The sequence below is a fragment of the Enhydra lutris genome, unplaced genomic scaffold, assembly GCF_002288905.1.
Source record: "Enhydra lutris kenyoni isolate GAN:26980312 unplaced genomic scaffold, ASM228890v2 scaffoldscaffold20, whole genome shotgun sequence".
Classification (NCBI taxonomy): Eukaryota; Metazoa; Chordata; class Mammalia; order Carnivora; family Mustelidae; genus Enhydra; species Enhydra lutris.
Genome location: NW_019154104.1, coordinates 17283005 through 17309932, shown reverse-complemented (window position 1 = coordinate 17309932; position 26928 = coordinate 17283005). Strand labels below are relative to the sequence as shown.

The 26928-nt window shown below is 52.1% G+C and overlaps 1 protein-coding gene across 1 annotated transcript; it reads right to left on the bottom strand.

The window, feature by feature from the left end:
• Positions 1–685: 685 nt before the first annotated feature.
• On the bottom strand, positions 686–4353 carry LOC111148740 (40S ribosomal protein S24-like). Its single transcript, XM_022505531.1, has 3 exons — positions 4261–4353; positions 2525–2556; positions 686–1103 (listed from the first exon to the last, which is right to left on the bottom strand). The coding sequence occupies exons 1-3, from the start codon at positions 4351–4353 to the stop codon at positions 686–688; spliced, it is 543 nt and encodes a 180-aa protein (XP_022361239.1).
• Positions 4354–26928: the final 22575 nt, after the last annotated feature.

Sequence of the window (26928 nt, the reverse complement as noted above, 5' to 3'; positions counted from 1 at the left end):
CAGAAGAATTCCATTCTACAAAAATATAGAGCTCTTTACAGATCAGTGTTTGAGGATGCTGTACCAGAGATGGCTAATTACCCCATACTAGATGTTTCCCTCCTTCTTTTAACAATAGAACCCCCAACTTTTCATGGGGTTCATACCTACCCGGTGTAGAGATTCTATTTCCCAGGCTCTCGCACAGCCAGGTGTGGCCACGTGGCCAAGTTCTGGCCAGAGGGTATGAGCAAAAGCGATGTGCAACTTCTGGGGTGTGCACTGAGAGGTATGGGGTCTTCTGTCCCACCCCTCCCACCCCCACCATCCAATGGACCCAAAGAATATGGTGCTGAGTCATCTTCAACAACGTAGACAAAGACATAAGACAAAAGGGATCTCCCTCCCTGACAAAGTAGACCAACCCTGTCGTCCTTGAACTGCTTACACACCTATGAACAACGGAGAGATCACTTCTAGCTGGTTTCACTAAGCACCTGTTACTGTAGGTCTTTATTAAAGCAACTGAACCGTATCCCAACTAGCGCAGATTTTCGTTCCAACATTGTTTATAGGTTGTTTTATTTTTATTTTATTTATTTGTTTATTGTTCTTAGTTTATTAATCCTCTCATGAAAAATCTACACAATCACCACAGATAAAGTCCGGGCAGAATCTTGACTCCTTCTGGCCACCGATCTCCAGCTCACTTGTCGCCAGCGCCAGCAGGAGCTTTTGCCGTCCCCCTGACTGCCATCACCCTGTCCTTGCGTTCCTTTTGCTGTTTCCCTGAGGTGTTTTTCTTCACATGCAGGCCGTGTCTTGCAAGTCTATGTTTGGGCTCATTTTTGTATGCATAATCCGAGGAATCATAAATCGTGCCAAAGCCAGTTGTCTTGCCACCACCAAAATGGGTTCTGAATCCAGACACTAAAATGACATCTGGTATGGTCTTGCATATTTTGGCTGGTTTTTCCCAAATTCCTGTCTTAGGTACTGCTCCCTTTCCAGGGTGAAGAACCGCAATGAGCGTTTGTTTCCGCAGAAGTAGTCGGTTGGTCATGAACTTCCTGGTCCGGATAGTTACGGTGTCGTTCGTGATGACGGCTTCAAGCTTCAAGTGGCTAGGGAGGAAAAGCTATATTTTTCTTTTTTTCAGATATTTTGTTTTTTTTTTAACTAATCTCTACACCCAATATGAGGCTCGAACTTACAACTCTGAGATCAAGAGTCACATGCTCTCCTGACTGACCCAGTCAAGAGCCCCAGGTTGTTTTGTTTTTAATGCAAACACCACAGTGTCAGTCAAAGAAGCCATGCTGACTCTGTACTATTAAGTACATGATAACATTAAAATGAAAAGGGCAAGTGACCAGGACAGTGAAGAAGATACTGTGGTTTACTGAGTTTCCTGGGACAAGTCATTGCCTTCCTTCCATGTAAAGTCTACAGAGGACACATTCAAACTTGCCTTGGATGGAGTGGTGCTGCGAGGCCAGAGGCCTAGAACCACGGCAGCCTTTTTGTGCCGTGAGGGAAGACCCTAGAGCTGGTGAAGGGGCCAGGGGAACAACCACTGAGTGGAGCCTCAAGAGAAAGGCCACCCATCAAAAGACAGAAAACAGACAGAGAACGAGATCTGTGAGGACACCGAGTGACTGTATCAATCCTTAACTGTAGTCAGCATGGTATTTGGTCTTCGGCAATGACAGAACCTTCAAACTCCATTTTCCTCTTCCGTTTAAGTCAATCTAGCTAGGTTTCCATTCACTTCACAAAGAAGACTCTTTATAAAGAGAAGGATATTTGTTATAGCTTCATTTATAAGCAACCTATTAGAAAATCTAAATTTCCTTTAAAAAAAAGGATTTCAGAAGTAATGGTACTTCTAACCATGAAGCGCAAGGCAGCCAAAATTTTTTTCAAAAAATAACTGTGTGTGTGGTGATATGAAAAGATATACCCAAGATAGATCATTAAATGAAAAAAAAAAAAAAAGAAGTGCAGAAGATTATGTAAAGTGTGCTACCATTTGTGTGAGGAAAAATAATGCATAAACTTACATGTTTATACAAGTGCTTGAAATATCTCTTGAAGGATACTCAAGAAATTGATAACACTGGGGACCTGCCTCACTAGGAAACCGAGAAGGATGCTTATTTTTCACTGTACACCCTTTTTTCCTTTTTAAATTTTATACCATGTGCATGTAATGCCTGTTCAAAAAATAAAGTTGCTTAAAAAAATTCTTTTTTAAAGAAAAGAAAAAAAAACTCCTAAATGGTAGAGTAGGCACACGGGAGTATTTTTAACTGTCACAGACACCCACATGCACACACAAGTTGTGTGTCTACATGTTCCAGAAAGTCTGGAAGGAGATGCACCGAACGGCCCACAGCGGTTACCCCAGGGAGAGGAGCCCGAGCAGGTGCGCGTGCGCGGGCAGCCGGGAATGATTGACCAGCTGAAAGGTCACTCCACGCCGCTGACATTTCTTAGAGGCGCTGTTCTAAACTTGACAACCATCGGGTCGTTTCATCCTTACCCTAGCAGCTGAGGAACATCAGCTTCAACACCCTAAATTAACAGGTGGGGATGTAGAGGCCTAAAGGGGTTCCGGCACCTGCTCAGCAACCCGGCGGCTAGGTAGGGAGGGGCGACTGAGCCTGAGCTGTGGGACAGAGAGAGGGTCCGCGGGACCAGTTAGAGCCTCACCAGTGGCACTAACCCCGCCCTGCCCGCTCCCAGCTGGGGCTGTGAGCCCCGGGGCACTTCGGGGGCACAGGAAAATCCCTGGTGCGCTCTTGTCACCGCCGCCCTTCCCGCGCCACCCGCCACCAAAAGAATGACAGACGTGGTGCGTGTCTTCCTTCTCTCCTTTTGCACGTTGCTGCCGGAAATCACTCCCCTTCCTGCCTCTCCTCCTTTATCTCAGCTGGAAAACAGAAACCTGGAGGCTGTGCCCCCCCCCCCCGCCCCAAAACCCTCCTGCTGAAGTTCTGGTCGCGTGCCCCACCCACCTGGGGAAATGCAGTCTGAAGCGTTGGTAAGGCCTCGTGCCCAGGCGATTAGGAGGAAGAAGGTGCGCTGGTGGGACGGCGATGCTTTGCAAGGGACAGTTGTATACAGTCTGACCCATTTAGGAATGCGCATCCTTTCCGATCTAACCATTCCACTTTTAGGACGGTGTCCTACAGAAATACTTGAACAAGTGCGCTGTCGCAGGTGGCATTCCTGTAATAGTTAAGGGCCATGAAATCCTGTGCAGCTGTCCAAAGGAGTGAGCGGCTCTGACTTAGGAACAGGCACAGAGGGTGCCCGTGGTAGATGGTTTAAAAGACGAGCTGCAAAGCAGTATGGAGAGTATAATCCGTTTTTTTTTTTTTAACGCAATAAAAACAATGTGTGTGGAAACATGTATATGTAGAATATGGTCTGAAATGATAAATACCAAAATGATAATAGTGGGAAGCAGAATATTAGAGAGGAAATGGGAGGAGAGCGAGGACTTTTCATTTTTTTTTTAAAGATTTTATTTATTTATTTGAGAGAAGGACGGTGAGAGAGCGCATGTGAGGGGAGAAGGTCAGAGGGAGAAGCAGACTACCTGTGGAGCTGGGAGCCCGATGCGGGACTCGGTCCCGGGACTCCTGGATCATGACCTGAGCGGCAGGGAGTTTTCCAACCAACAGAGTCACCCAGGCACCCGAGGACTTTTCATTTATCTGTCTATTTCAATAGTATCCATATTTTTATACGAATATTTCAGCTTTGTAATGACTCTTAAAAATCAGTAACAAAACATGAACTTTTCCTAGCCCAAGCAGCAGCTTGCCAACTGTCCCTACTCCCTTATCTGTCCCTCCTTTCCACACACAGTCTTGTCTGTTCCTTCCATCATTCACTATCTTTGGACCTCAGACTCCTGACCAGGCTGCAGACCCCAGAGGCCCCTCCAAGCCACACTCACTAATCCCTCCCTCATCTTGGCTCCCTAGCAGCTCGTTCCCGCTGCTGTCTCCTGAGGGAGGTGGGTAGGAGTCCCCTTAGTTGATGCCCATCATAAAAAGAGGAGCAACAGAAAAAAAGCGAGAAAGAGAGAGAGAGAGAGAAAGAAACAGCTGTGGCCCTATGGATGCTCAGAGCAATGAGACATGGGGCCCAGATTCTCCCTAAAGAGTGTATTTCTTCCTCTCCTTCCTGACACCCATAGTGCTTGCTGTCAAAGCTTTTTCTAAGAATCGTGTAGGACTTGTAGATGGTTTTGACCATCAGTCTCACCTGCAGCTGGGGATCCTGCATCCAGACCAAGCCTTTGCCACCTTCGTCTGTCCAGGTGGGGTCCTTTAAGAGTTTGAGAGTCTGCAGACTCATTCTGTTAGTGCTCACTGAAGGGATTGCATCAGACAAGCAGCCGTCTACACCCCTGGTTCTCAGGTGTGACGGCACACTGGAGTTACGGGGGGGGGGGGATCTGCAAGCTACTGACGTCTGGATCCTACCCCTAGAAAGTTCTTTTTTTTTTTTTTTTCATTGTAACTGGAAGGTGGCCTGAGCACTGGGATTTTGTTATTCCCCAGGTGTTCTAATGGGCAACCATAGCTGAGAACCACTAGTTTATGGGATATGAGGGGTGTGTATGTGTGTGTGTGTGTGTGTGTGTGTGTACCTGCTGTATGCATATGTAATCCAGGCGTGGAAACTTACACACACACGATGTGCAAAACTGTTTGATTTCCCAATATGCAAAGGACGCTGTGCTGCAGAGATCACCAGCAAAGCAAGACACCCACCAAAAAGTGTGATATTTAAAAAATGGAAAGGTCATCATGGGGAAAATCAGAATCTTTATTGGGCTTTTTTGTACTTATTTTTTGATGTGGTTTTTCTTGTATTACATGTGGGGGAAAGGGACCCCACAATCCTTCCCCAGCTGAGTCCTGATCTGGCCCCACAAAGAGGGCTGTTTGCCCAGAATTGTGCTCAGATTTTTTGGTAGAAGCGTCCAGTCCCTCTGAGGGAGGGACAGGGCAGATTGTCCCCTGACTTCCCCAGGGCAAAGCCCCAGAGCCCTGACACTGAGGAGCCCAGGGGAGCCACGTTCCCAGGCCTCCAGGAACTCCAGGCCCTGCCTACTCCCTTACAGGAACGGTGTGACTGAAATAAGTGCACCCCTGTATCTGCAGGTGGCCTCCGGTATTTGGGGTTCTGGCCTCAGGGCGAGATGCCCACATTTATGATATGTTAAGTGTGGGCCTGCCTGAAACAGACAGAGCTGGCTGACTTCCAAGTCATTTCCAAATCTAAGTTCGATGAGTCAGGTATACAAAGTGCATCCAGAGGAAGACCTTGTGAAAGTCCTATGGGGAACTGATTCATTGATTTTGATCTGGGCAATCAGGGAAGGCTTCCTGGAAGGGATAAAATTTGAACTGTGCCTTTAAAGATGAGCAGGATTTAAGAGGGAAAGGAGAGAAAGAAGCTAGGGCTGTCTCATTCCTTCTCTCCTCCATCTTCTCCTTGACCTCAGAGAACCGGGCTCTGACCCTGGAGCCTTCTGCAGCCTTGAGGGGACAGAGGGCTCTGGGAGTGGCCTGGAAAGAAGGCAGAGGATCCCTCCCTCTCACTGACCTCCTTGTGGGACTATCAGCTCCACAACTGAGCGTGCATATCTGTACCAGCTGGGCTCAGTCCTATCTCCTTTGACCTGGCTTTGAGGCCCTCCATGTTCTTCTAAAGGCCCCAGGCACACCTATCAGTGTATTAGAGCTCCAAGTCATAGCAGGGAGAATGCCCGTAGGCCTTCCCTATAGGTCTTGGAGCTAGAATCACAACTTGCCTCAGAAAGATCTGGAGAGCTTTTAAAATATCTAGAGGCCAGGACCATCCCTAGTCTATACCTGCAGAATCTGACTGTCCTGGGATGGGGTGTAGGCTTCATGAAAGTTCTTCCAGGCCTGCCAATGACCAGCCAGGATTGAGAGCTGTGGCCAGTGCCAAAAGCTAGGGGATCGAGGAAGGAAGACAAGATGGAAGGGTAGGGGGAGGGACAGCCGCCCCGGGGAAAGGCTTAGGGGCTCTGAGCACAGGCCCAGCAGGCAGGGGCTCTCTAGGAAAAACATGTGCAGTGGGCAGCCCCTGAATTCTGCTCTGTTCTGCCCCAGGCTCTCAGGACAGGACCAGGGACCAACCGAGGGACAAAGACACAGAGGCCCCGAGAGAGGGCCTCCTATTTTCTGTAGTCGGTACCTCCAAGAAAGCAAAGACTATGTCGGTTGGTCACTGCTCTGTCCCCAGTGCCAGGCACATAGTAGATGCTCAAAAAACACCAAACATCCAATGAAATGGCTGATAGAACTTTAAACACCAGCCCTTTTCCTGTGTCAGGACTGGCACAGTTTTCTCAGACTGTGCATTTGTTGAACAGAACAGGGTCAAAATAGTGGAGCTGAGGAGAACTTTGGGAAAGCAGGAGGGTTCCCTCTCCATCTTCCCCCTGACTCCACTTCCTTGGGTTTTTTTTTGTTGTTGTTTGTTTGTTTGTTTGTTTTAAGATTTTATTTATTTATTTGACAGAGACAGAGAGCGAGAGAGGGAACACAAGCAGGGGGAGTGGGAGAGGGAGAAGCAGGCTTCCCGCTGAGCAGGGAGCCCAATGTGGGGCTCAAGCCCAGGACTCTGGGATCATGACCTGAGCCGAAGGCAGATGCCTAACCGAATGAGCCACCCAGGCGCCCTTTCCTTGGGGTTTTGGATTCAGGATGTAAGGTGGGGGGGAGGGGAGCTGTTGGCTGCCCATAGCTGCCCTTCCAAACCAGAAGGCTGGAGGATGGAAGAGAGGGAGAGAGAAGGGCTGGGTGGGGAGAGACGTATGCTGGGAGCATGCAGGGGCTGCCGGCACCGTGAAAGCTGTTTGACTGTCCAGAGAGAAGGGGGACAGCCAAGGGAAGACCCCACCTGGTTGCTGAGCTCCCAGGGATCTTGTTCCAGAGCCTTGGTGGAGAGGACCCAAAGCCCCACCACTTGGAGTCCCACACCTGTGTGGGGCCCCACCCCCACTTGGGCCTGGAAACGCTTCCCCATAGGTGGCAGGAGCACAGGGTCGGCCTGTCCCAGCCTCAGGGGTCTGACATTCCCACACACCCTGACCTCCAGACCTCAGCCTCCAGCCACGGCCCATCCAGGCCTAACGCACACCTCACTGCTGCCACTAGCAACCATGTCGTGCCCAGAGGGGCCCTGCTGCCTCAGGGCTGGGAACAACTCAGGGCTGGTGAGTGGCTCTGCCAGCGGCAGCCTCAAGGCCTGCGGGGGCCCTGCTGTGGGGGGTGGCACTGGAGCTGGCAGCTCTGGGCCCCAGGGCCTCCCTGGGAAGGGGCAGGGTATCAGGAAGGGGAGCCGGCTGCCTGCTGCTCCCGCATGTGGCCAGGGCTGCGTGACATGGGCACAGACTACTGGAGTTGCAAAGGCCCCGAATTTCGCAGTCTGAGAAACCAAGGCCTGGAGCCTGAGGGAGAACCAGTTACCTGACCTGGCATATAAGTCGCTACACCAGTCTTCTGTCTTTTTTTTTTTTTTTTAATAAAGATTTTATTATTTATTTGAGAGAAGGACTAGAGAGAGCATGAGCAGGGAGGGACAGAAGGTGAGGGACAAGCAGACTCCCGGCCAAGCACAAAGCCGGATGCTATTGGATCCCGGGATCCTGAGATCATGACCTGAGCGGAAGTCAGATGCTTAACCGACTGAGCCACCCACATGCACCTAGAATGGTTTTCTGGCACATTATAGAAATAAATGAACAGGCCTTCCTGTGCCGCACCCCCCCCACACCCAGCCTTATGCACACATTGGACTGAGTCACAGCTCCCCTTCCCCTCCCCAAAGTCTCTCTGACTCAAAATCATTAGGCTGCTTGATTTTTTAAAAAGATTTATTTTAGAGACAGGTGGGGGGGGTTGGGGGGCAGGAGGGCCAGAGGGAGAGAGAGAACCGAGACCATGACCTGAGCCGAAATCAAGAGCCAGCCCCTCAACAGACCGAGCCACCCAGCCACCCAAGCAGCCCCTGGGCTGCTTGATTAAAATGCAGATTCCTGATCCCCATCCCAACGTTCCAAACCCTTATGTCTGAACATGGGGTCCAGGCCTCTGTCTTTCTCTCTAGGACCCCTCCCCCAACTACCTTCTCTCTAGAACCCCTCCCCCAACTACCTTCTCTTTAGGACCCCTCCCACAACTACCTTCAACCAGCTCCCCAAATGTGGCCAATATGCGTGTCTGGGACAGGCCTCCAGACCCATCCCCCAGCAATCCTGCTTCCGGAGGGTGGAGGCTGGGCCTGGAAGCCTGCATTTGTTGCAGGCCGGCTCCCGGACCACTGGCAGACACGTCAGCATTGGGGGCAAGGTTTGTATGAAGAATCCCAGGACGTGTCCGCAAAAGGGCCTGGGCTGTAGCACCTAATGACCGTAGGACTATCTTCCTGGGATGGGCCCCATAACTGCTACAAATTCCTCAAAGTGGTTTCTGACCTCATATATGTTGGGAACAAGATCTCTTTGTTCTAGAGCAATGTCTGGAGAAGAGGGAGGCCCGAGGCGGTGTCCCTTTGGGTCAGATATGACGGGAGGCCTGGGTTCAAATGTCCCCCTTAAGCCAATGCCAAGAGCCTAGGTCTGCCTGAAGCCTGAGCTGAGGCCTGGCCTCCCACAGCCGTTGTGTCCAATCCAGACACCCCACCCTGGCTCCCACCTTCCCACTTGTCTCCTCCCCTGCCCACTCCTAGTAGTTCCTTAGGATGCAACCGCATCACCAGCGGGGATCTCAGAGAAAAAGCCAGGACTGTGCTGCGACCACTGTGAGCTTCTGTCTTGAGCGCCCAGCTCTCCTTGCCCCTGGAGGGGAGCTGTGTGTAAGTCTCTGCAAGTGGGAGGGAGGCTTGGCTCTGGTATCCTGGGATGGGAGACTCAGCCCCAGATAGGTTAACCCTTTCTTCGAAGAGCCAGCCTCTGTCCCCTGAGTGGCCTTCAGAGTGGGGTAAGGGCCAAGTGTGGAGAGGAAGTGAGGAAGAACGGAAAGCATCACTCTCTGTCTGAGCAGTGCCAACAATTTCTCTCCCTGGTGTCTCTACCCAATAGGAGATGACCTTGTGATAATGACGGGACGCTCTTTCTGTGGCTGGGGATGCCTGCTTTGGAAAGCTGGCCGGGCTTAGGGTCTCAGCCAGGTGTGTGTGTGTGTGTGCGTGTGTGTGTGTGTGTGTGTGTGTACAAATGCAGGTGCAAATGTGGCTTGGGTGTGCTCACAGGGCCCGGCGGTCCAGCCCCTGAGAGAGCAGTACAGGTGAGTGTGTCCTTCGGCTCACTGTAGCTGTACGGGTTCATGCTAAGCAGGGTGCACAGCGGGCCGGGCCCTGGGGAGCTTATTTGAAGGCCACCTTGAATGAGCACACTGTCCCTCCTGTAGACTTGGTCCCCCAGGAAGAGCAGGTGGAGGTGCCACCCTTGACATTCCGTTGCACCTGGAACCCCAGCCCTGTCTGAACACTGGGGGGTGTTTGGAAGTTACCTGCAGCTGTTCTCCTTTGTGAGGATCTGGTTGTGGGCCTAGGTGTGTCTGGCCTCCTGGGGAACTCGGGGCTGGCCCAGGGGGTGAGGAGGGGAGGGGGCTGGCCGGAGGTGCTTCTGACGGCTGGTGGCCCAGGACTGCCCCTCCCTGCCAGGGGCTGGACCCTGGATTCTGCCCCATGACGGACACGCACCTCCCCCCGCTACTGCACCTTCTCCCCAGGAGTGAACGTTGGAGTGGGGACAGGTGAAAGGCATTACTTTTTCTTTTCCTGCCAAATCTTCCGGGTCTTGGCTTACCAGAGAGGGATAGCCTCCGAATCACAGATCCCAGATACACCCGAGACGACAAGCCGGGCCCGTTGCCAGGCAGCCATGGGCATTGCCTCATTGCCAGACACCCCACCTCACTCACCGCCCCAGCAGGGCTGTCCCTGCCTGTCGGAGGGCGGTCATGTTCCTGTCCCCAGCCCAGGGACTTCCCAGGCACCATTACCAGGGTAGGAGTCTCCAGAAGGCAAATGGCCCTTTTGAAACAGACCCACCTCCTCCACTTGTCCCCACCTTTTACCCAAGAATCAGACTCAGCAGGTGCCAGGCCTGCCCCCCCAGCCCCCACCTCCCGGGAAGCATCTGGGGGTCTGCAGCTGCTGGGCCTGTCCGCCTTCACACTGAGGTGCTGGTGTTCCCAGGCTTTCCCCCAGGATGTCTGCGTTCCAGAAATGGCCAGATAGCCAAGAATGGAATTTCAGGTAGTGGAGTGCAGTGGTTATGAGCCTCAAGGAGTTCAAATTCCAGATCTTGAACTGGGCATGTCACTTAACCTCCCGGGGCCTCCACCTCCTCACCCATGAAACGGGGAGAGAATTATCCCCACCTAGCACCTTGCGAAGCTGCTGAGAGAACGGAGTACATGGCCCCTGAGGTCCGTGAGTGTAAGTAAGCATAGCCACTAGTATAATCTGTGGTGTTTCCAGGACCAGATCTGTTCAGACGTGGAAATACCTTTCAGTGCTTCTCAAATCGCAAAGGTGCTTTCTTCTTAACCCACCACCTGGCGCATACTCTCTCTCAGGGAGCTGGTGGAGGGTCAGTCTCGTCTGGGTTAGGAAATCAAGGCCTTTGAAATGTGAATGAGGACTGTGTCCCAACAGAGCCAGTTCACAGGGAAACGGTAGAGCCGCCTTGCCCCCTGGGAAGAGGGCAGGAAAGCCCTAAGGTCATGGTGGGGAGGGGAAGTGCGGGAGGTGGCCATAGGTCAGCAAACAGCTCTGTGGAGAGCTGAAGAAATCTGTGATGTACCAAGTCAGATCCTACCCTTTACAGATGGAGAAATCGGGGGCCTTACCCACTGGTGAGTATTTACATCTTCTGAGACTCAGCTTCCCTATCTTCAAAACCAAAGGTATAACCTCTGTTCTGCCCAGCTGCAGGAGGCCCTTAAGAGAAGTGTGCCTTCTGGCATAGGAGGCACCTTGGGGGTGTGGGGGTGGGCAGGGCTAGTCAGGCAGAACTGGGGTGTGGGGCCCCGCGAGTTTGCTTACCGCTGACCCATACCTCTGGTTGGCCCTCTCATAAGGAGGGAGAGCAGTCCAGGCCCACCCTATGGCAAAGGATGAACTGAGGGCAGCACCCCCCCAAAAAGGACCCTGGGAGGCAGGTTTCTCATCACCAGCCCCTGTTCTGTGTCCTCTCCTGGATCATATTTGTGCTGCCCTAATTTCTAAGAGTTTAGACACTCCTTTGGGGAACCAAACTCATCAGGGAAATAAAAATTCAATTCAGTTCTCCACTAAAGAGAACTGTTGAGTTCTTGGCTTTCCTCTGTTGAGACACTTGGCTCACACATCAGAATCCGACAAATCCAGGTTTGAATCCCCATCCCGCCGCTTACCGGTGGAACAACATGGAACAAACCTGGGTTCTTGGAGCCACAGAGTCCCCACTGACAAAGTTGGAAGAGTCATCTCTGCCTTACAGGCTTGTTGAGAAGATTAAATTAATTCAGTGATTTATTTCAACAAATCTGTACTGAGCGTCTGTGGTGGGCCAGGCCTTGAGGATATAGCTAAGAATACAAGACACGCAGGGATATGTCCCCATATCATATTTGAAGGATAATGAGTTGTGTTCTATTTCACTGGATCTAACACACTATTGATTGATGATATACTTTTATTTTGGATAACAAGGAGAAAGAAAATTTGTGCCAATTAACCATGACATAGAACATTCTTACCCCTAGAAATGTTCTTTTGTGCTTACTGAAAAAGTTCTTTTAGACTTTCCTTCAATCCCAGAGGAGTTTCTAATCTCCCAGCCAATGTAAAACCAAAGGGTAACATCAGAGATCAGTGCGGGGTAAAATCCAAGAGAAATGTACGGTGCTCTGCAGCAAGCTTCCTGATCTAAGACCCCTGGGTTGATACCAGATAGGTTCCCAGGTGCAGGTTTCACGGAACGGAGAGAGACAGCACAAGTGGGCCGTGCAGAGCCAGCACTAAGAAGGGCAGGAAGGGTGAGGATGGGGTCCTGGCTGTGCACCGCTCCCCGCGGGGCTGAGCTTCTGCCGAAATAGAAGCAGCAGCAGAAGGAAAAGAGCCAAATGCCAGACGGAGGGAGTCTACAGAATGGAACCTGCTGTCAGAGATTTAAAACAGGCATCTTCCCTAGAAGTTCAGAGCACCCCAGTTCCCAGATCTTGGTTTCTAAATACCATTCTCCACTGGGTAGGGGGTGGGGGGGAAACCAACAAACAAAAACAGGCCACTGTGGGGAAGCAGCCAGTTCCAGGGCTGGCTCAGGGAAAGTACAAGATGACTGTGGAACATCTTGTTGTGCTAGAATGTGATGATGTGCTAAAAAAAAATAATGAGGACATGTCGATAGGAATGGAAGCCAGTGTACAAGGATTTCTACTGGACAAATTTGGCATCCTGTGAGCACTGAAATAAGTACTAAGAGTTATAGAAGATAAGCCAAAGAATAAAATAACAATCTATGAGTCCATCTGATAAAGAAATAAATGAATAAATGAATGGGCAGGTGGGGAAGAACACTCTTCCTTACAAAGAATGCTAAGAAACAAATGTAGAAAAAATGATGGAATTAGGAAAGCATCATTTGCCAGTTACCATGATATTTCAGACAAGAATCATGAATGGAGGGGCACCTGGGCGGCTCAGTTGGTTAAGCATCAGCCTAAAGCTCAGGTCATGATCCCAGGGTTCTGGGATCAAGCCCCACGTCGGGATCCCTGTTCAGTGGGGAGCTTGCTTCTCTCTCTTCCTCTGCTGCTGTCCCTGCTTGTGTTCGCTTGTTGTCAGTCAATTAATCAATCAATTTTTTTTAAAAAATCATGAATGGCTGCTACCAGTAGCAGATGATCAGAAACAGGACACTTCCACAGAGTAAGACAGTGCACAGAGCAGAAAATCCTTCTCCTTTTGCTCTAAAGACATTATAGTACAGCTGGGAATGTTTGAGTAAGGTATGTAGATCAGATAATAGAAGTGTAGCCATACAAATTTCCTGATTTTGATAATTGTACTATGATTATTCATTATATGAGAATGTCCTTCTTTTTAAGAAATACAGGCTGGGGGTGCCTGGGTGGCTCAGTGGGTTAAGCCTCTGCCTTCGGCTCAGGTCATGATCTCAGGATCCTGGAATCAAGCCCCACATTGGGCTCTCTGCTCAGCAGAGAGCCTGCTTCCCCCTCTATCTCTGCCTGCTTCTCTGCCTACTTGTGATCTCTCTCTGTCAAATAAATAAATAAATAAAATCTTAAAAGAAAAAAAAAAAAGAAATACAGGCTGGGAGCCCCTGGATGGCTCAGTCGGTTGAGCGTCTGACTCTTGGTTTTGGCTCAGGTGGCGATCTCAGGGTTGTGGGATCGAGCCCAGCATGGGAATCTGCGCTCAGTGTGGAGTTTGCCTGGCACTCTTTCCCTCTGCCCCCACCCCGCCCTGCACTCTTTCTCTCTCTCTCTCTCAAAATAAATAAATAAATCTTAAAAAAAAAAAAAAGGAAAGAAATACATGCTGAACTCTTTAGGCTAAAGGGGCATGGTGGTCACCTACTCTTAAACAGTTCAGGGGGAAAAAGTATGTAAAGCCCAACTACCAATTTCCATGGTGCATATACTCTACCTCCATGGCCAATTTCCAGTGACCCACAAGAAGTCTCTGAAAGGAAGTTAGGAGCAAAGTTGCCCTGGGGAGGGGGGAGGGGAGGAATCTCTGTATCCAGCAAACACGGTAAAATGCTAACATTTGGGGGAACTGAGTGCAGGGAATATGGGAAGATTTGTGCTCTTTTTCTGCAACCCTTAGGTAGTCTGAAACTTTTTCAGAGCCAAACGTTGGCTTTTTGAAAATGCTCGTACAACCGATCAAATCCAGTAAACGAATTGGGGAAAGACAGTCAAAGAGCATCCAAGTAGAGAAGTCGAGTGTGTAAAGCCCAGAAGCGGAAAAGGCACGATTCATTTGAAAACCCAAACCAGGAAAGCCTGAGCACTGGGGGCAGAGGAGCCCAGAGATGGGTTGGGGTTTGAAGGCCATTTTGGGTCCTGAGGTGGAGAAGTTACCCAAGCACTTTGAGCAGGGGGAGCTGGGCACTGTGGCCTTATTTGGTTTTATCACTCTGGCCCCTGGCTAACCCTCCATAAATGGTGGTCATTAATACCGCCGGGCTCTCTGCTGTCACTTCCCTGAGGAGACTTTTTGCTCAACTGTAGCTGACAGCAGGCGGCCCCGTACACAGGCTGCCAGGCCCAGCCCCACTTCACCCCTCGGACCCAGTCAGATCTGCTTTCTATGCACACAGGCCCTCCCCCTCCTCCACCAGCTTCCTTCTGTCTGTCTGGATTTCTAGTCTGGGAGTCCCAGAGCCCAGGGGGCGCCCAGAGAGGTTTGAGTTCAAGGTGGAATGAATGGGCTGTTTGATGGGAATCTCCCGGGGCAACCTCCAGGCTTGGTACAGTGTGAGTGGCTGTGGGCTTCCTTTTTTTCCAGATGAATCACCGCTCTGTGCGTCTGTAACTCAGAGCGCCCTCCCCCTGACGTGCCCTGGGGCCCTGCGGTAACAGGAGCGCAGACTGGGGATGTGTGCTGGGCAACTCTTCCTGTGACCAGCAGGAAGGACAGCGTGCTCTGTGCAGAGCGTCCTACGAGTTGTTCCTGTGCGATTCCTCATCCGTCTTGCCGGAAGCGCAGCGAGGGCACACCTTATTACGTCCAGTTTGCAGGGCAGCAAACTGAGACTTGAAAGGTTTACCCTGACTATTCAAGTTTACACAGCTGAGCCAAAGATTTCACTGAGGCCATCTGACCCCTAAGGGCTGCACTTCTGCTCATCCTCCCACAGCCCCCAGGCCATTTTTCTCAGCCTGGGCATCGGTGTTGCTGGCATCCAGGCCACGTGGTTGGGGGAGCTGGGAGTGACCAAGGGCTCCGGTGGGCCAGGAAGGGGTTCACTGGGATGCCTTCCGCAAGCTCTGCTTTAGCCAGGCCGGTTGCCATGGCAATAGCCAGGTTTGCGGAGTTGGAGGCCAGCAGGGAAGGCTCTTCTGAATCGCTGGGTGTTTATTCTGCGGTAAATCCCTTCCACAGTCCTCTGGGACTGCACATGGCCACCAGCGGTGGCTTGCAGGGCCAGGGTGAAAGCACAGGTTCTCAGAGAGGATGAAGCCCAGAGGCCTCAGCCACAGTGCCCCTCACCCGCCCCACTCCCACCAGCCTTGCTCTAGCGGCAGCCACCAGGAAGACCCCAGGCTTTTGCTTTCAGCTCCCCAGTCCCCAGACTAGGTGGAACCCAGGCAAGAACACAGATCTGGGGCCGCAGGGAGTTAATCCAACCTTGATTTATTCATTCTTTTGCCGGCTTTTGATTGCTGGCCTGCTGTCCACTGGTCACTACACCAGGCGCTGTGACCTGGGGTCAGCTTCCAGAAGCCAGACAGGCTCTGCACTCCTGGAGCTGGCCTTTCCGGGGGCTGGAAGACCCCACCCATGCTTCCTATGTCACCTTGGTTAAGTCCCTTTCCCTCTCTGAGCTCATCTGCAAAATGGGCCCATCGTGCCGACACTCAGGGATGCCGGTGGGGATGAGACCTTATATTTGAAGCATTTACCGGGGTGCCCAGGGCATAGTGGGGCTCAATACACAGTTATGGCATGAATGTCTGTAGGCTGCACTTGACCATTCTGTTCCACCCTCTAGGCCACCACCAGAAGAGCCTAAGGCCACCTCCCCCAGGCCTGGTAAGACTCCACCGTGGCCTCCCAGTCCTGACCTCCTTCTCCAGCACAACTAACTTTTTCCTGTGATATGGGTTTCAGCAGTTATCTGTTGATTTGATTCAGATTTGATTTTCTAAGCTGGGCTACCCTAGCCAAGGGGAAAGTTTCTTCCCAACACCAGGGACCCTGACCCCTCTGCTCCCTACTTGTCTCGCTGCCCCTCACCCCTGTCAGCCCAAAGCTGGTGTGTAGAGACAATAGAGGGAAGAACCTGATCATGTGACCCACCCAACGCTGCCCACCAGGCCTGTTGTCACAGAAGGAACCCTGCCTGAGGTCCTCAAGGTCAGCCTGAGCCCTGGCCCCCCTCGGTCTCCGCACAGGGCAGGCCTGCCGGGGGCAGGAAAATGAGCGGGTTGATTACAAGGGAGAGCAACATGGCCCCCAAAACCCACACTTAGGGAACGAGCAAAGAAGGAGAAAAACACTTAAGAATTTCATATTCTAGGGGCACCTGGGTGGCTCAGTGGGTTAAGCCTCTGCCTTCTCAGGGTCCTGGGATCCAGCCCCGCATCAGGCTCTCTGCTCAGCGGGGAGCCTGCTTCCTCTTCTCTCTCTGCCTGCCTCTCTGCCTACTTATGATCTCTGTCTGTCAAATAAATAAATAAAATCTTTAAAACAAACAAACAAATATAAAGCACTTAGATCCCCAAGGAGGAAACTGAGGCTCAGTGGTTTAAAAAAAAAAAAAAAAGAGTTTTATATTGCATATTTCAGAAACATGAAACTACCAAGTAATCATCGTGGGAAAACTCAAAATGTCAGAGCGTTTCCTCACACTTAACTTGGTGGCCCAGTGCTGATACTATTCTGCACTGCTCATGGTGGTGAGAGCCATGGGGTTTGGTGCCTCTAGAAGTCTTGACCAAGGCCTGGGAAATGGAAGTGGGCGCCCAGTCTGTGGGATCCCCCCCAAGCCGGTCCCAGAAGGACAGAGAGAGAAGATGTCTTACTCTAGCTTCTGTTGGACACCAAGAGGCAGTACTAATGAGTTATGCAGGATTTTCTTCTCTCCTCTCTTGGAATTCCTGCTCCTCAGGCTGGGGGTCTGTCAGGGTGCACATTTATACCAGGACGGACCCTACAGAGCAGCCGATGGCCTGTCATTGAGGGTGAGAGGTCGGTGGGCTGGAAGGAAGCTGTCGGGGGTGCCCGGAAGGATGACAGGAACTGCAGAGCTGAAGAAACTCCCAGCCAGCCCAGCCCCCTGAGCTGGAAAATCTTGAACAAAGAATCCAGGCAAGCCATAAAAGAAAAGGACAGTCAGACAGACAGGCCTAGCAAACATAGCCCCCGTGAGGAGGTCAGAAAACACTTGCACAGCAGAAGGAAAGGATGCAGATGGCGGAAGAGGAAAAGGGAGACCAGAGAGGAGATCTGAGGATTTCTGTTCTGTTCTGACCTGTTCTTTGCTTTTTTCCCTTTTCTTTTCCCTCCCTGCCTCTCTCCCTTCCTTCTTTCCTTTCTTTTTAAATAGACTTTGCTTTTTAGAGCATTTTTAAAAAGATCTTATTTATTTATTTGACAGACAGAGATCACAAGTAGGCAGAGAGAGAGGAGGAAGCAGGCTCCCCGCTGAGCAGAGAGCCCTATGCGGGGCTCCATCCCAGGACCCTGGGATCATGACCTGAGCCGAAGGCAGAGGCTTAACCCACTGAGCCACCCGGGCGCCCCTAGAGCATTTTTAAGTTCACAGCAAAATGAAGCAGAAAGTACACCGTTCTCGAACACCCCTGCCCCCTCACAGCCTCCCCCACCATCCCCATCCCCACCAGAGCAGTATGCTCCTTACAGGCAATGAACCTATGTTGACACATCATTATCGCCCAAGTATAAAGTTTACATTAGGGTTCACACTTAGTGTTGTACCTTCTATGGATTCCGATAAATATGTACCAGTACTTATCAACCAATACAGTACCATACACCATAGTTTGGCTGCCCCAGGAAACTTCTGTGCTTCAGCTGTGTGGCCCTCCTCCCACCTAACCCCTGGCAATCACCGATCTTTCTACTGTCTTGATAGTTTTGCCTTTTCCAGAATGCCATATAGTTCGAACATATTTAGCCTTTTCCAAATAGCTTCTTTCACTTAGTAAACGTGCATTTAAGTTTTCCCCGTGTCTTTTCATGGCTTGATAGCTCATTGCTTTTTAGTGCTGAATAATATTCCATTGTCTGGGGGCCCCTGGGTGGCTCAGTCAATTAAACGTCTGCCTTCGGCTCAGGTCATGATCCCAGGGGCCTGGGATCAAGCCCCACGTGAGCCTCCCTATTCAGCAGGGAGCCTGCTTCTCCTTCTCCCTCTGCCTCTGTCTGCTATGCCCCTTGCTTGTGCTCTCTCTCTCTGTGTCAAATAATAAATATTTTTTAAAAAATTTTATTCATTTGAGAGAGACAGAGGTAGAGAGGGCATGCGCAGGGGGAGGGGCAGAGAGAGAGGGAGAAGCAGACTCCCCACTGAGCAGGAAACCTGATGTGGGAAGCTCCATTCCAGGACTCTGGGATCACGACCTGCCGAAGGCAGACGCTCAACCATCTGAGCCACCCAGGCGCCCCTAAATAAAATCTCTTTAAAAAAATATTCCATTGGGGCGCCTGGGTGGCTCAGAGGGTTAAGCCTCTGCCTTCAGCTCAGGTCATGATCACAGGGTCCTGGGATCGAGCCCTGCATTGGGCTCTCTGCTCATCGGGGAGCCTGCTTCCTCCTCTCTCTCTGCCTGCCTCTCTGCCTACTTGTGATCTCTCTCTGTCAAATAAATAAATAAAATCTTTAAAAAAAAATATTCCATTGTCTGTTTGGACCACAGTTTGTTTGTCCTTTTGCCTACAGAAGGACATCTTGGTTGCCTTCAAGTTTGCGCAATTATGGTAAAGCTGCTATGAACATCTGAGTACAGGTTTCTGTGTGGATGTAAATTTCAGCTCCTTTGGGGGTTGGATTGTATAGGAGAGGATGTTTGCCTTTGTAAGAAACCGCCCAACTGTCTTCCAAAGTAGCCGTACCGTGTTGCATTCCCATCACCATTGAGCAAGAGTTCTTTTTTCTTTTAACTTCTTTTTTTAATGTAAGCTCTACACCCAATGTGGGGCTTGAACTCATGACCCCAAGATCGAGAGCCCCATGCTCTATGGACTGAGCCAGGCAGGCACCAGCATTTGGGGTCATGCGTGTTCCAGAATGTGGCCTTTCTAATCGTGTGTAGGAGTATCTCACTGTTGTTTTATTTTGTAATTCCCTCGTGACATAGGATGCGAAGCATGGTTTCGCAGGCTTACTAGCCACCTGGAACTCTTCTTCGGTGAGGTGTCCGTCAGGTGTTTGGCCCATTTTTAAAATTGGGCTGTTTGTTTTCTTATTGCTGAGTTTTAAGAGTTCTTTGCGTATTTTGGGTAACAATTCTTTCTCAGATCTGTCTTTTGCAAACATTTTCTCCCAGTCTGTGTTGCCTTCTCATGCACTTGAGGCACTCAGCGTTTTTGTTTTTGTTTTTTTTTAAAGATTATTTATTTATTTATTTATTTGAGAGAGAGATGGTGAGCACAAGCAGACAGAGCAGCAGGCAGAGGGAGAGGGAGAAGTAGACTCCCCGCTGAGCAGAGAGCCCGATGCAGGACTTGATCCCAGGACCCTGGGATCGCTACCTGAGCCGAAGGCAGCCACCTAACCGGCTGAGCCACCCAGGCGCCCTGCTCTCGGCTTTTGAGCCGATGGTTTCAGCCCTTGACCAAGCCAGATGTCTTTTACACCTGCTTCAGGACCACTCCAATGGGCAGTTGTTGCCTTGGCTGCCCCAGGGGGCTGGCAGAGACCTTGTCATCCGCACGTGGTCTGATGGCCCCGCCCAGTCCTTCATGGGGACTGCTCCCACCAACCCCCCATGCAGACCCAACTCTCGGCTCCGCTTCAGACCCAACTGACTGGTGCTGAGGAGGAAAGAAGTCAGAGTGATGGACCAGAGAAACCGGAGGCACCGATATTTTTTTAAGCTTATTTATTCTTTTAAGTAACCCCTGCATCCAATGTGGGCTCCCGCTCCATAACACCAAGATCGAGAGTCCTGTGCTTTCCCAGCTGAGCCAGCCAGGAACCCCTGGAGGCACCGATTTAAACTGGGAAGTCAGAGAAGGCACCACAGATAATGGCACCATTTGGGCCTGAAACCTGGAGCCAGAACACCATCCTGCAGCACATGGGTCCAGAGGGAAGGTCAAGCGCAAAGCCCCTTCCCTGTGTGGCTGAGACAGAAGGAGTCAGAGGAAGGAGAGAAGAGGAGGCCACAAAGTTTCAAAGATGGGAGCAGAGGTGGGCCATCGCCAGAAGTTTGGACTGACTCCAGACGCAGTGGGAAGCCACCGGAGGGTTTTCAGCCTAGAAATGACACGGTCTGATTTGCATTTTTAAAGCTTGCTCTGGCTGCTCCTTGGAGGATGGATTACAAAGAAGCAGGAGGGGAAGCAGGGAGACAAGCTCGGCATGTTACTGCTCTGGTTAATATAAACACCCCAGCCTAACGGCAGCTCCCCTGCCAACAGTCACCGGGGCCAGTTACGTAGAACCCCGTGCACACTCACGGCAATCCCACACACACCTCGGGTCTCCCACACTCACAGACACCTACGGCCTGTCCCCGACACGTGTGCGTGCGTGTGTATTCACGGTTCCCCACGCACACAGACGCAGATCAGGCTCACGCACACACGTTGCCACTCATGGCCCCAGCAGAGACATTCTCGTGCACAGGCGAGGACACACAGCCCCGTTTACACACCTCTTTACACGTCCATGCCCCATCTACACACCTCCTTACACGTCCATGACATGCTTCCATCCAGACACACATCTCAACATCCACGCCGTTTCCCATTTTCCAAAGGGAAGCAGGTCTGAGCAGGGGAAGGGGCTGGGAAAAAGGAGTGAGGGGTTTTATGAGAGGAGGCGGTAGTGCAAGCCTACTTAGTCACTGGAGAAAGAAAATGCTCTAACGCCTGCTCTAACGCCCTCAATTGCACCTGATGACTGGGTCAGCCAGTTATTAGCAAGACTGCCTTGAAGCCTTCTTTTGTCAGGTTGGGGGCTCCCCCCCATCCTTACTTTGCAGTTCCTCCTCCTGCAGCAGCTGAGGCCCAGCTGCCCCCACCTCCAGCCCTGACATTAAGCAGCTCTCACTGTACTCCTAGTGACTCACGGGGCCTTGGGGGGGGGGGTGGGGGGGGGGGGGGCTGCCTTCGGCTCAGGTAGCGATCCCAGGGTCCTGGGATCAAGTCCTGCATCGGGCTTCTCTGCCCTCTAAGGCCTGAGAAGCCTTGTAGCTCCCAGGAGGTTTCCTTTCAGGGCCTCATGAGTCATGATAGGCAGAGGACAGAGGGACAGACGGGTGGGGGTGAGGTGGGTGGAGTGGGGGCTGCTTTGGGAAAATCTGGACTCCTCAGAAAGACCTTTTTCAAGGCCCCAGAGGACTCCCCCACCCTCCCCCCAACCAACTCCTGTCAAGCACTTCCGGCTTCCAGCTCTGAGACCCAGTCACCGTGGCCTGCCAGCCACCAGCAGTTCTTCGAGCAAGCACCTTCAAATCTTTGCTTATGCTGTTCCCACGACCACCTGGAACGGCTTCCTTATCTTCCAGACTCAGTTTAGAAGCCACCTCCTCAGGAAAGTCCTCCTGATTGTCCCACCATGTCCTGGCAGGTAGAGGACCCTCCTTGTGCTCCCATCCATACCAACACTTACCGCACAGCCCAGCACCCACAGGGTTACGCTTGGCTGCTTCCCCACTGGGGCAAAGACAATGTCTGATTGATGCTCTGCCGGCTGGCACATAGTAGGTGCTGAGCAAATACTTCTTGAATAAATAAACAAAAGTTGCTCCTATGTCTCAATGAAACTAGATAGTAGATTATTTCTGGAAAAGAGTCCTTGCTCCCTCTATCTTTTTTGCTAGTCCAAGAACCACCTGCTGACCACTAAGTCTCCAGCTCATATCGTAGGGTACCTGGGGCCACGATTCTCTTCTACTTCCTCTGTCTTCAGCCTAGTCTGGTGTGTGTTGCTGAGGAATGCCAGGCCCCCTGGGTTGGGGTGGGAGGTAATGGGGGAGGGGAGATTTGGAAAGTGGGGTGACATAGGGTGGAGAGATTCAAGTTAAATGTATATAATTCCCTATAAATTTCTAGGGGGAGAGGGTGGTGGACACAGGGGTGTATGTGTTATCTGTTGGTAGAGAGCACTAGGTGGGGAATTAGGAGATGAAAAGAACAGGAAAAATACCCCAGAGAAAGAAGACTTTCAACAACCCAGACAGGGGTGAACAGTTTGCTGATTTAAGGAGAAGGCTGGCCAGAGCATCTGCCTTGTTGAGAAGTCTGGGCTGTGCCAGGAGAGGGGGTCCAATGACTCAGGACCTGGACCATGCTGGCGGTCAAACAGGATCCTGGCCTTTGTGACCCCAGCAGAATCCAACTTCCCTTCCCAAGGAGCAAAGAAATATAAAACCTGATAGCCATCATTTAGTGAGTGTTGATGACAAAGAAGGCGAGCACAGCCCACGGCCACTTTCCAGGCTGTGCCATGACAGACATCACTAATCAATCACGAGTGTACGCATCCCCTCCAGGCCAGGATGAGATGTCTAAATTCCTACACAGTGCTCCAGGAGTCCTCACCCATCAGCTGGAGCTGGCATGTAAGGGGGACCTTTTTTGCCATCACTGATCTCCTGGTGCTTAAGTGCTTAAAAATTTATCCCATTCAGTTCTCACACGAAATCTATGAGATAAATATTAACTTTTATTTCCCAGATGAAGAACAAAGAGGGGTCAGCATGGTTAAGGAACTTGACCGAGTTCATACTGGTACTACGAGTAGGACTGAAAATTCAGACCCTAGTAGGTCTGTGTCCAAAGTCCAGGCTTTTGCCACCGTCTCCCCAGGTCTCCACACCACCCCATTGTGGGTGTTTGCTGGGACTCTGTTGCCTCATAGTCTCCAAACTTCCTGTACCATGTAAGATGACAGCAGGAGAGGGCCATTACCCTCGGACAGGGCATTTGAGGAATCTTTCAGAAGGGGACCATTTGCCAAGAGCAGACAGTGCTGAGACCAGAAGGAGTAGTGAAGACCCTGGTGGGCAGAGAGGGAGATGACTAGAATCTGAAGAGAGCCAGAGCTGCAAAGGAAGGAAATAAGGGAGGAAATACCCCCATCTCTCACCATCTCCCTTCCCAGTCTCCTCCAGTGGGAGACCCTGGAAGCCAGAGGCCTGAAGTTTGGCTGATGTAGCCCACACAGGTCAGCCTCCTGGAAGTCAAAGTGTGTGTGTGTGTGTGTGTGTGTGTGTGTGTGTGTGTGTTGGGGCAGGAGGAGATAGAAGGATGGAGGTCTGGAGGAACACACTGGGAAGGCCATCCAGAATGTTCCTTTCCTGTTTAGGGGAATAGGGTGGGAATTTCCCTTCCTGAGGAGAGTTTATGGGCCAATAGTGGCAGTTTCAGTCTGAATCCAAAGACCTGGAGGACCATGAAAGCCAGTGGGGTATGCTGAAGTCCAATAGCAGGAGAAGACCAATTTCCCTGCTCAACAGTCAGGCGGACAGAAAATTCTCCCTTCTTCCTCCTTCCTGTTCTCTTCAAGCCCACCACACTGGGGAGGGCAACCTGCTTTACTCAGCCTAAGTATTCAAATGTTAATCTTCCCCCAAGATGCCCTCACAGAAACACCTTCAAATTAATGTTTGACCAAATATTGGCATCCCGTGGTCCACTCAAGTTGACACATCAGATAACCTGCCATCATACCATTGATGGTAGAGGGCCAGTAACAGCAAAGGCATCCTAGGCAGACCGCCCAACGGTGTGACTTTGGCAATGATGTTGACTGACTGGCATCCCTTGGATCCTGCCCATCTTCCCAGCTGGGAGTCCAGCCTTCCTGCAGATGCCGTGAACAGCCCCAGATTTCTGCTTAAGAATGTCAGAGTCCAGGGGCGCCTGCAGGCCCCCGTCAGGCATCTGACTGTTCGTTTCTGCTCAGGTCATGATTTCAGGGTCATGAGAATGAGCCTGGCGTGGGGGCCCTGCCCTCTGCGGGAAGTCTGCTTAAGCTTCTCTTTCTCTCCCTCTCTTCCTCAGTCCTCCACCCCTCCCTCCCCCACCCCGCTCACATGCTCTCTCTCTGAGGGTTGGGGGGAGGGGAAGAACGTCAGAGTCCATTCCTGCTGCTAGCAATCAGACAACCAGGCAGGACAGTGTGATGACACACTCAGTGGTGAGCCTTAACAGGCGCGGCAGGGATGCCTCCGGCGAGGACACAGCCTCAGAACCTCCAGCTTCCCCTTCTGAATGTCCTGGCTCTGCTGGTCCCGTAATCAGGCACGCCTGCTTTGAGATCATTTGTGTTTTCAGCTGAGGTGCCTCTGGGACACCCCAGGGGATCTAATTCTACGATGTGCGCCCCACTCCCAGACGTGTTTGCTTTTGGAGGCTGAGAGAGAAGAGACCCCCCCATGGCCCCAAGAGAAGACACAACGGGGGCTGCTTTGGAAGTCCACAGTAGTACAACAGAGGCACCTCCCTGAAGGAACCCCCTGAGGGAAGGGCCCCGCCCTGTCCCCTGAGCCAACCACCCCCGCCCAGCCTCCTTCTGTCAGAGCCCTGGGGTCAAGCTGCCCCAAGAAGCAACCAGCCACTGTTAACCATCCCCCCTCCACCCCAAGCCCAGGACTCGGATGTCTCTCTGGATGTTCAATATTTGCTCAGAGAATTAGAAGAAAGGCAAAGCGAAAACTGCGGACGTGATAGGCTGGTGCCTGTGGTGACAGGACCATGCCACCCCAGAGTTTCCAGGGAAAGTGTGGGGTGTGTGTGGTGGAGAGACCTTCCGCCCCAGACACAGCCTGAGGACTAACAGGAGAGGGAACCAAGCTGGCCCCGCTCTCCCCAACCGCCAACACACATTCCCTCCCAGGGCTCCAGTCTGCGCACCTGTTGGCACCGGGGTCCCCCTGTTCTGCAGAACGGATGCACCAAGCCTGGCCCCACTGCAGCGAGGGCAGCGGTGTCCATGTTTCTTGCCCCCAGGAAGCCCGGGCTTAGCAGGGGACACAGCCAGACAAGCACTCCTGTGGGCAACTGTGGTTAGGGCATGTCACAGGGCTGCCTGGAACCCGCTCCGCCCCTCCCCCACCCCAGACCCCTGAACCTCCTCTTCCTCCAGTCCCATGGGTTCTGAGGACAAGCCTATGGCCGGGCTCCCAAATGTCTTCCTGCACCTCTCCTATCTGCCCTCACGACGAGGTTGGAGACAGCTCCTGGAAGGTGACCTGGGGAGACCAGGATGCCTCCTTCTTGCCCTCTCACTACTCCGAATACACTGTCTATCTCTTCCCTGGGGTGTCACTGTCCTGGCTCACAGCTCTGGAATTCTTGGAGAATGTGACCCCTGCCCAGGCCAACAGGGTGTTCGCCCTCTCCTGGGACGTGGGGGCAAGCGTCAGCTCCTGCAGGAGTCTTAGACCAAGCCCAGCTTGGTGGGGTTTGCTGACATCTCACAGAACAAGTCCCTGCCCAGAGAAAACAAGAATGGAGGACCTCTGGCCTAGGCTTCAGGGACCTCATCAGACTTGAGCCCAGCTATGTCTGGACCACCTGTCGACCCCCCTGGTCTGAGGCAGCTGAGCGAAGGGGGCTCCCCCCTACCCCAGGGCAGGTCTGCACCTCTGCCCACCCCGCCCCCTGCTACCTGATTTTGCTGACCTTCCCTAGCCGCCCCCTCAGAACTCAGCTCCAGGGGTGCCTGGGTGGCTCAGTAGGTTAAGCCTCTGCCTTCGGCTCAGGTCATGATCCCGCGGTCCTGGATCGAGCCCCGCATCAGGCTCTCTGATCAGCAGGGAGCCTGCTTCCTCCCTCTCTGCCTGCCTCTCTGCCTACTTGTGATCTGTCAAATAAATAAATAAAATCTTAAAAAAAAAATAAAAATAAAGAACTCAGCTCCAGGCTGCCCAGGACAAGGGGGGAGTCTAAGCACTTGTGAGCCTCTCTCTCTCCTGGGCTCTTGTGGGTTGGGAGAGAGGGACTGGGAGGATGGGGGACCTGCCAGGCTCCAGGGCAGGGGTTTGGCGTTGGGGGTGGGGGTGGGTCTAAGTGAGGGAGAGTCCGCCTTTCATCCTGGCTCTGGAGAGCGAAGCCCCCCAGCCCGGAGCCGGCTGGCTTTGGCATGCTCCACAAATCTCGAGGACGTCGCAGCTGTGACTGGATTATTTATAGCCCCCGTCTTACATTCCTAACGCGAAAATATCACACAAAGGGAAAGGTAATGAAATCTCACCTCTCCTGCATGTCCCTCCCTCCAAACTGCAGGGCTTTTTCCAGAAGCCCTCATGGCTGAAGGAGGGATGAGAGAGGCCCGCCGCCCGCACCCCTGTCTCGCTCCCTCCCTCCTTCTGTCAGTCACACTCCTTTCCCCTCACCCGCCCCTCCACTTCCACTCGCTCTCAGACACATTCTCTCACGTTCTCTCTCTCTCACACATACACTTCCTCCCAGATGCACAGACAATCCTGTTCTCTGGCTCCCTCTCGGCTCGCGCTGCCTGAGCCCTTCGTAGCCCCCAGACACACCCCACACACATCCTTGCCCTTTTCCTTCCACTGCCGCTGCTGTCTCCCTGTGTGACTAACTCCCTTAGCTTGCGTATTTGCTTTTTGTGTGTCAGTGAAGACGCTGGCACATTCGTTACCAGGTCTGTCCTCTGCGAGGCATGTCAGCACCTGGTCGATAGTGGATGGAGGCGTCCGCTTACGTTCATCTTGCTCTGCCTTTAAAACTCCCGTGGGCATGGCCTCCCTTGGGAGAGCCCTTCTGTGGCACGTGGCCGTGAGGACACTGGTTCCTGGGCTTGACACACTCAGACACGCAGAAAGCACACGCCACCGAACACGCTTCTCACCCCGCAGGAGGGGACATCTAAGGTTGTGCTCTGCAAATCGGACGCTGGGCCTGGGTGGGGGTGTTTTCTGGTGCTGAGGATGAGAAGGGCCTCCTCCTCCCTCCTCCTGCCTCCTGCCTTGCTGCCTTGGTGGT

Coding starts and splice junctions, on each gene's coding strand:
- LOC111148740 (XM_022505531.1), bottom strand. CDS start 4,353: ATGAGTCTGCAGACTCTCAAACTCTTAAAGGACCCCACCTGGACAGAC. Junction 2,557..4,260: donor TGCAGGATCCCCAGCTGCAG/GTGAGACTGATG, acceptor CTGTTAATTTAG/GGTGTTGAAGCTGATGTTCC. Junction 1,104..2,524: donor GATGTTCCTCAGCTGCTAGG/GTAAGGATGAAA, acceptor TTTCCTCCCTAG/CCACTTGAAGCTTGAAGCCG.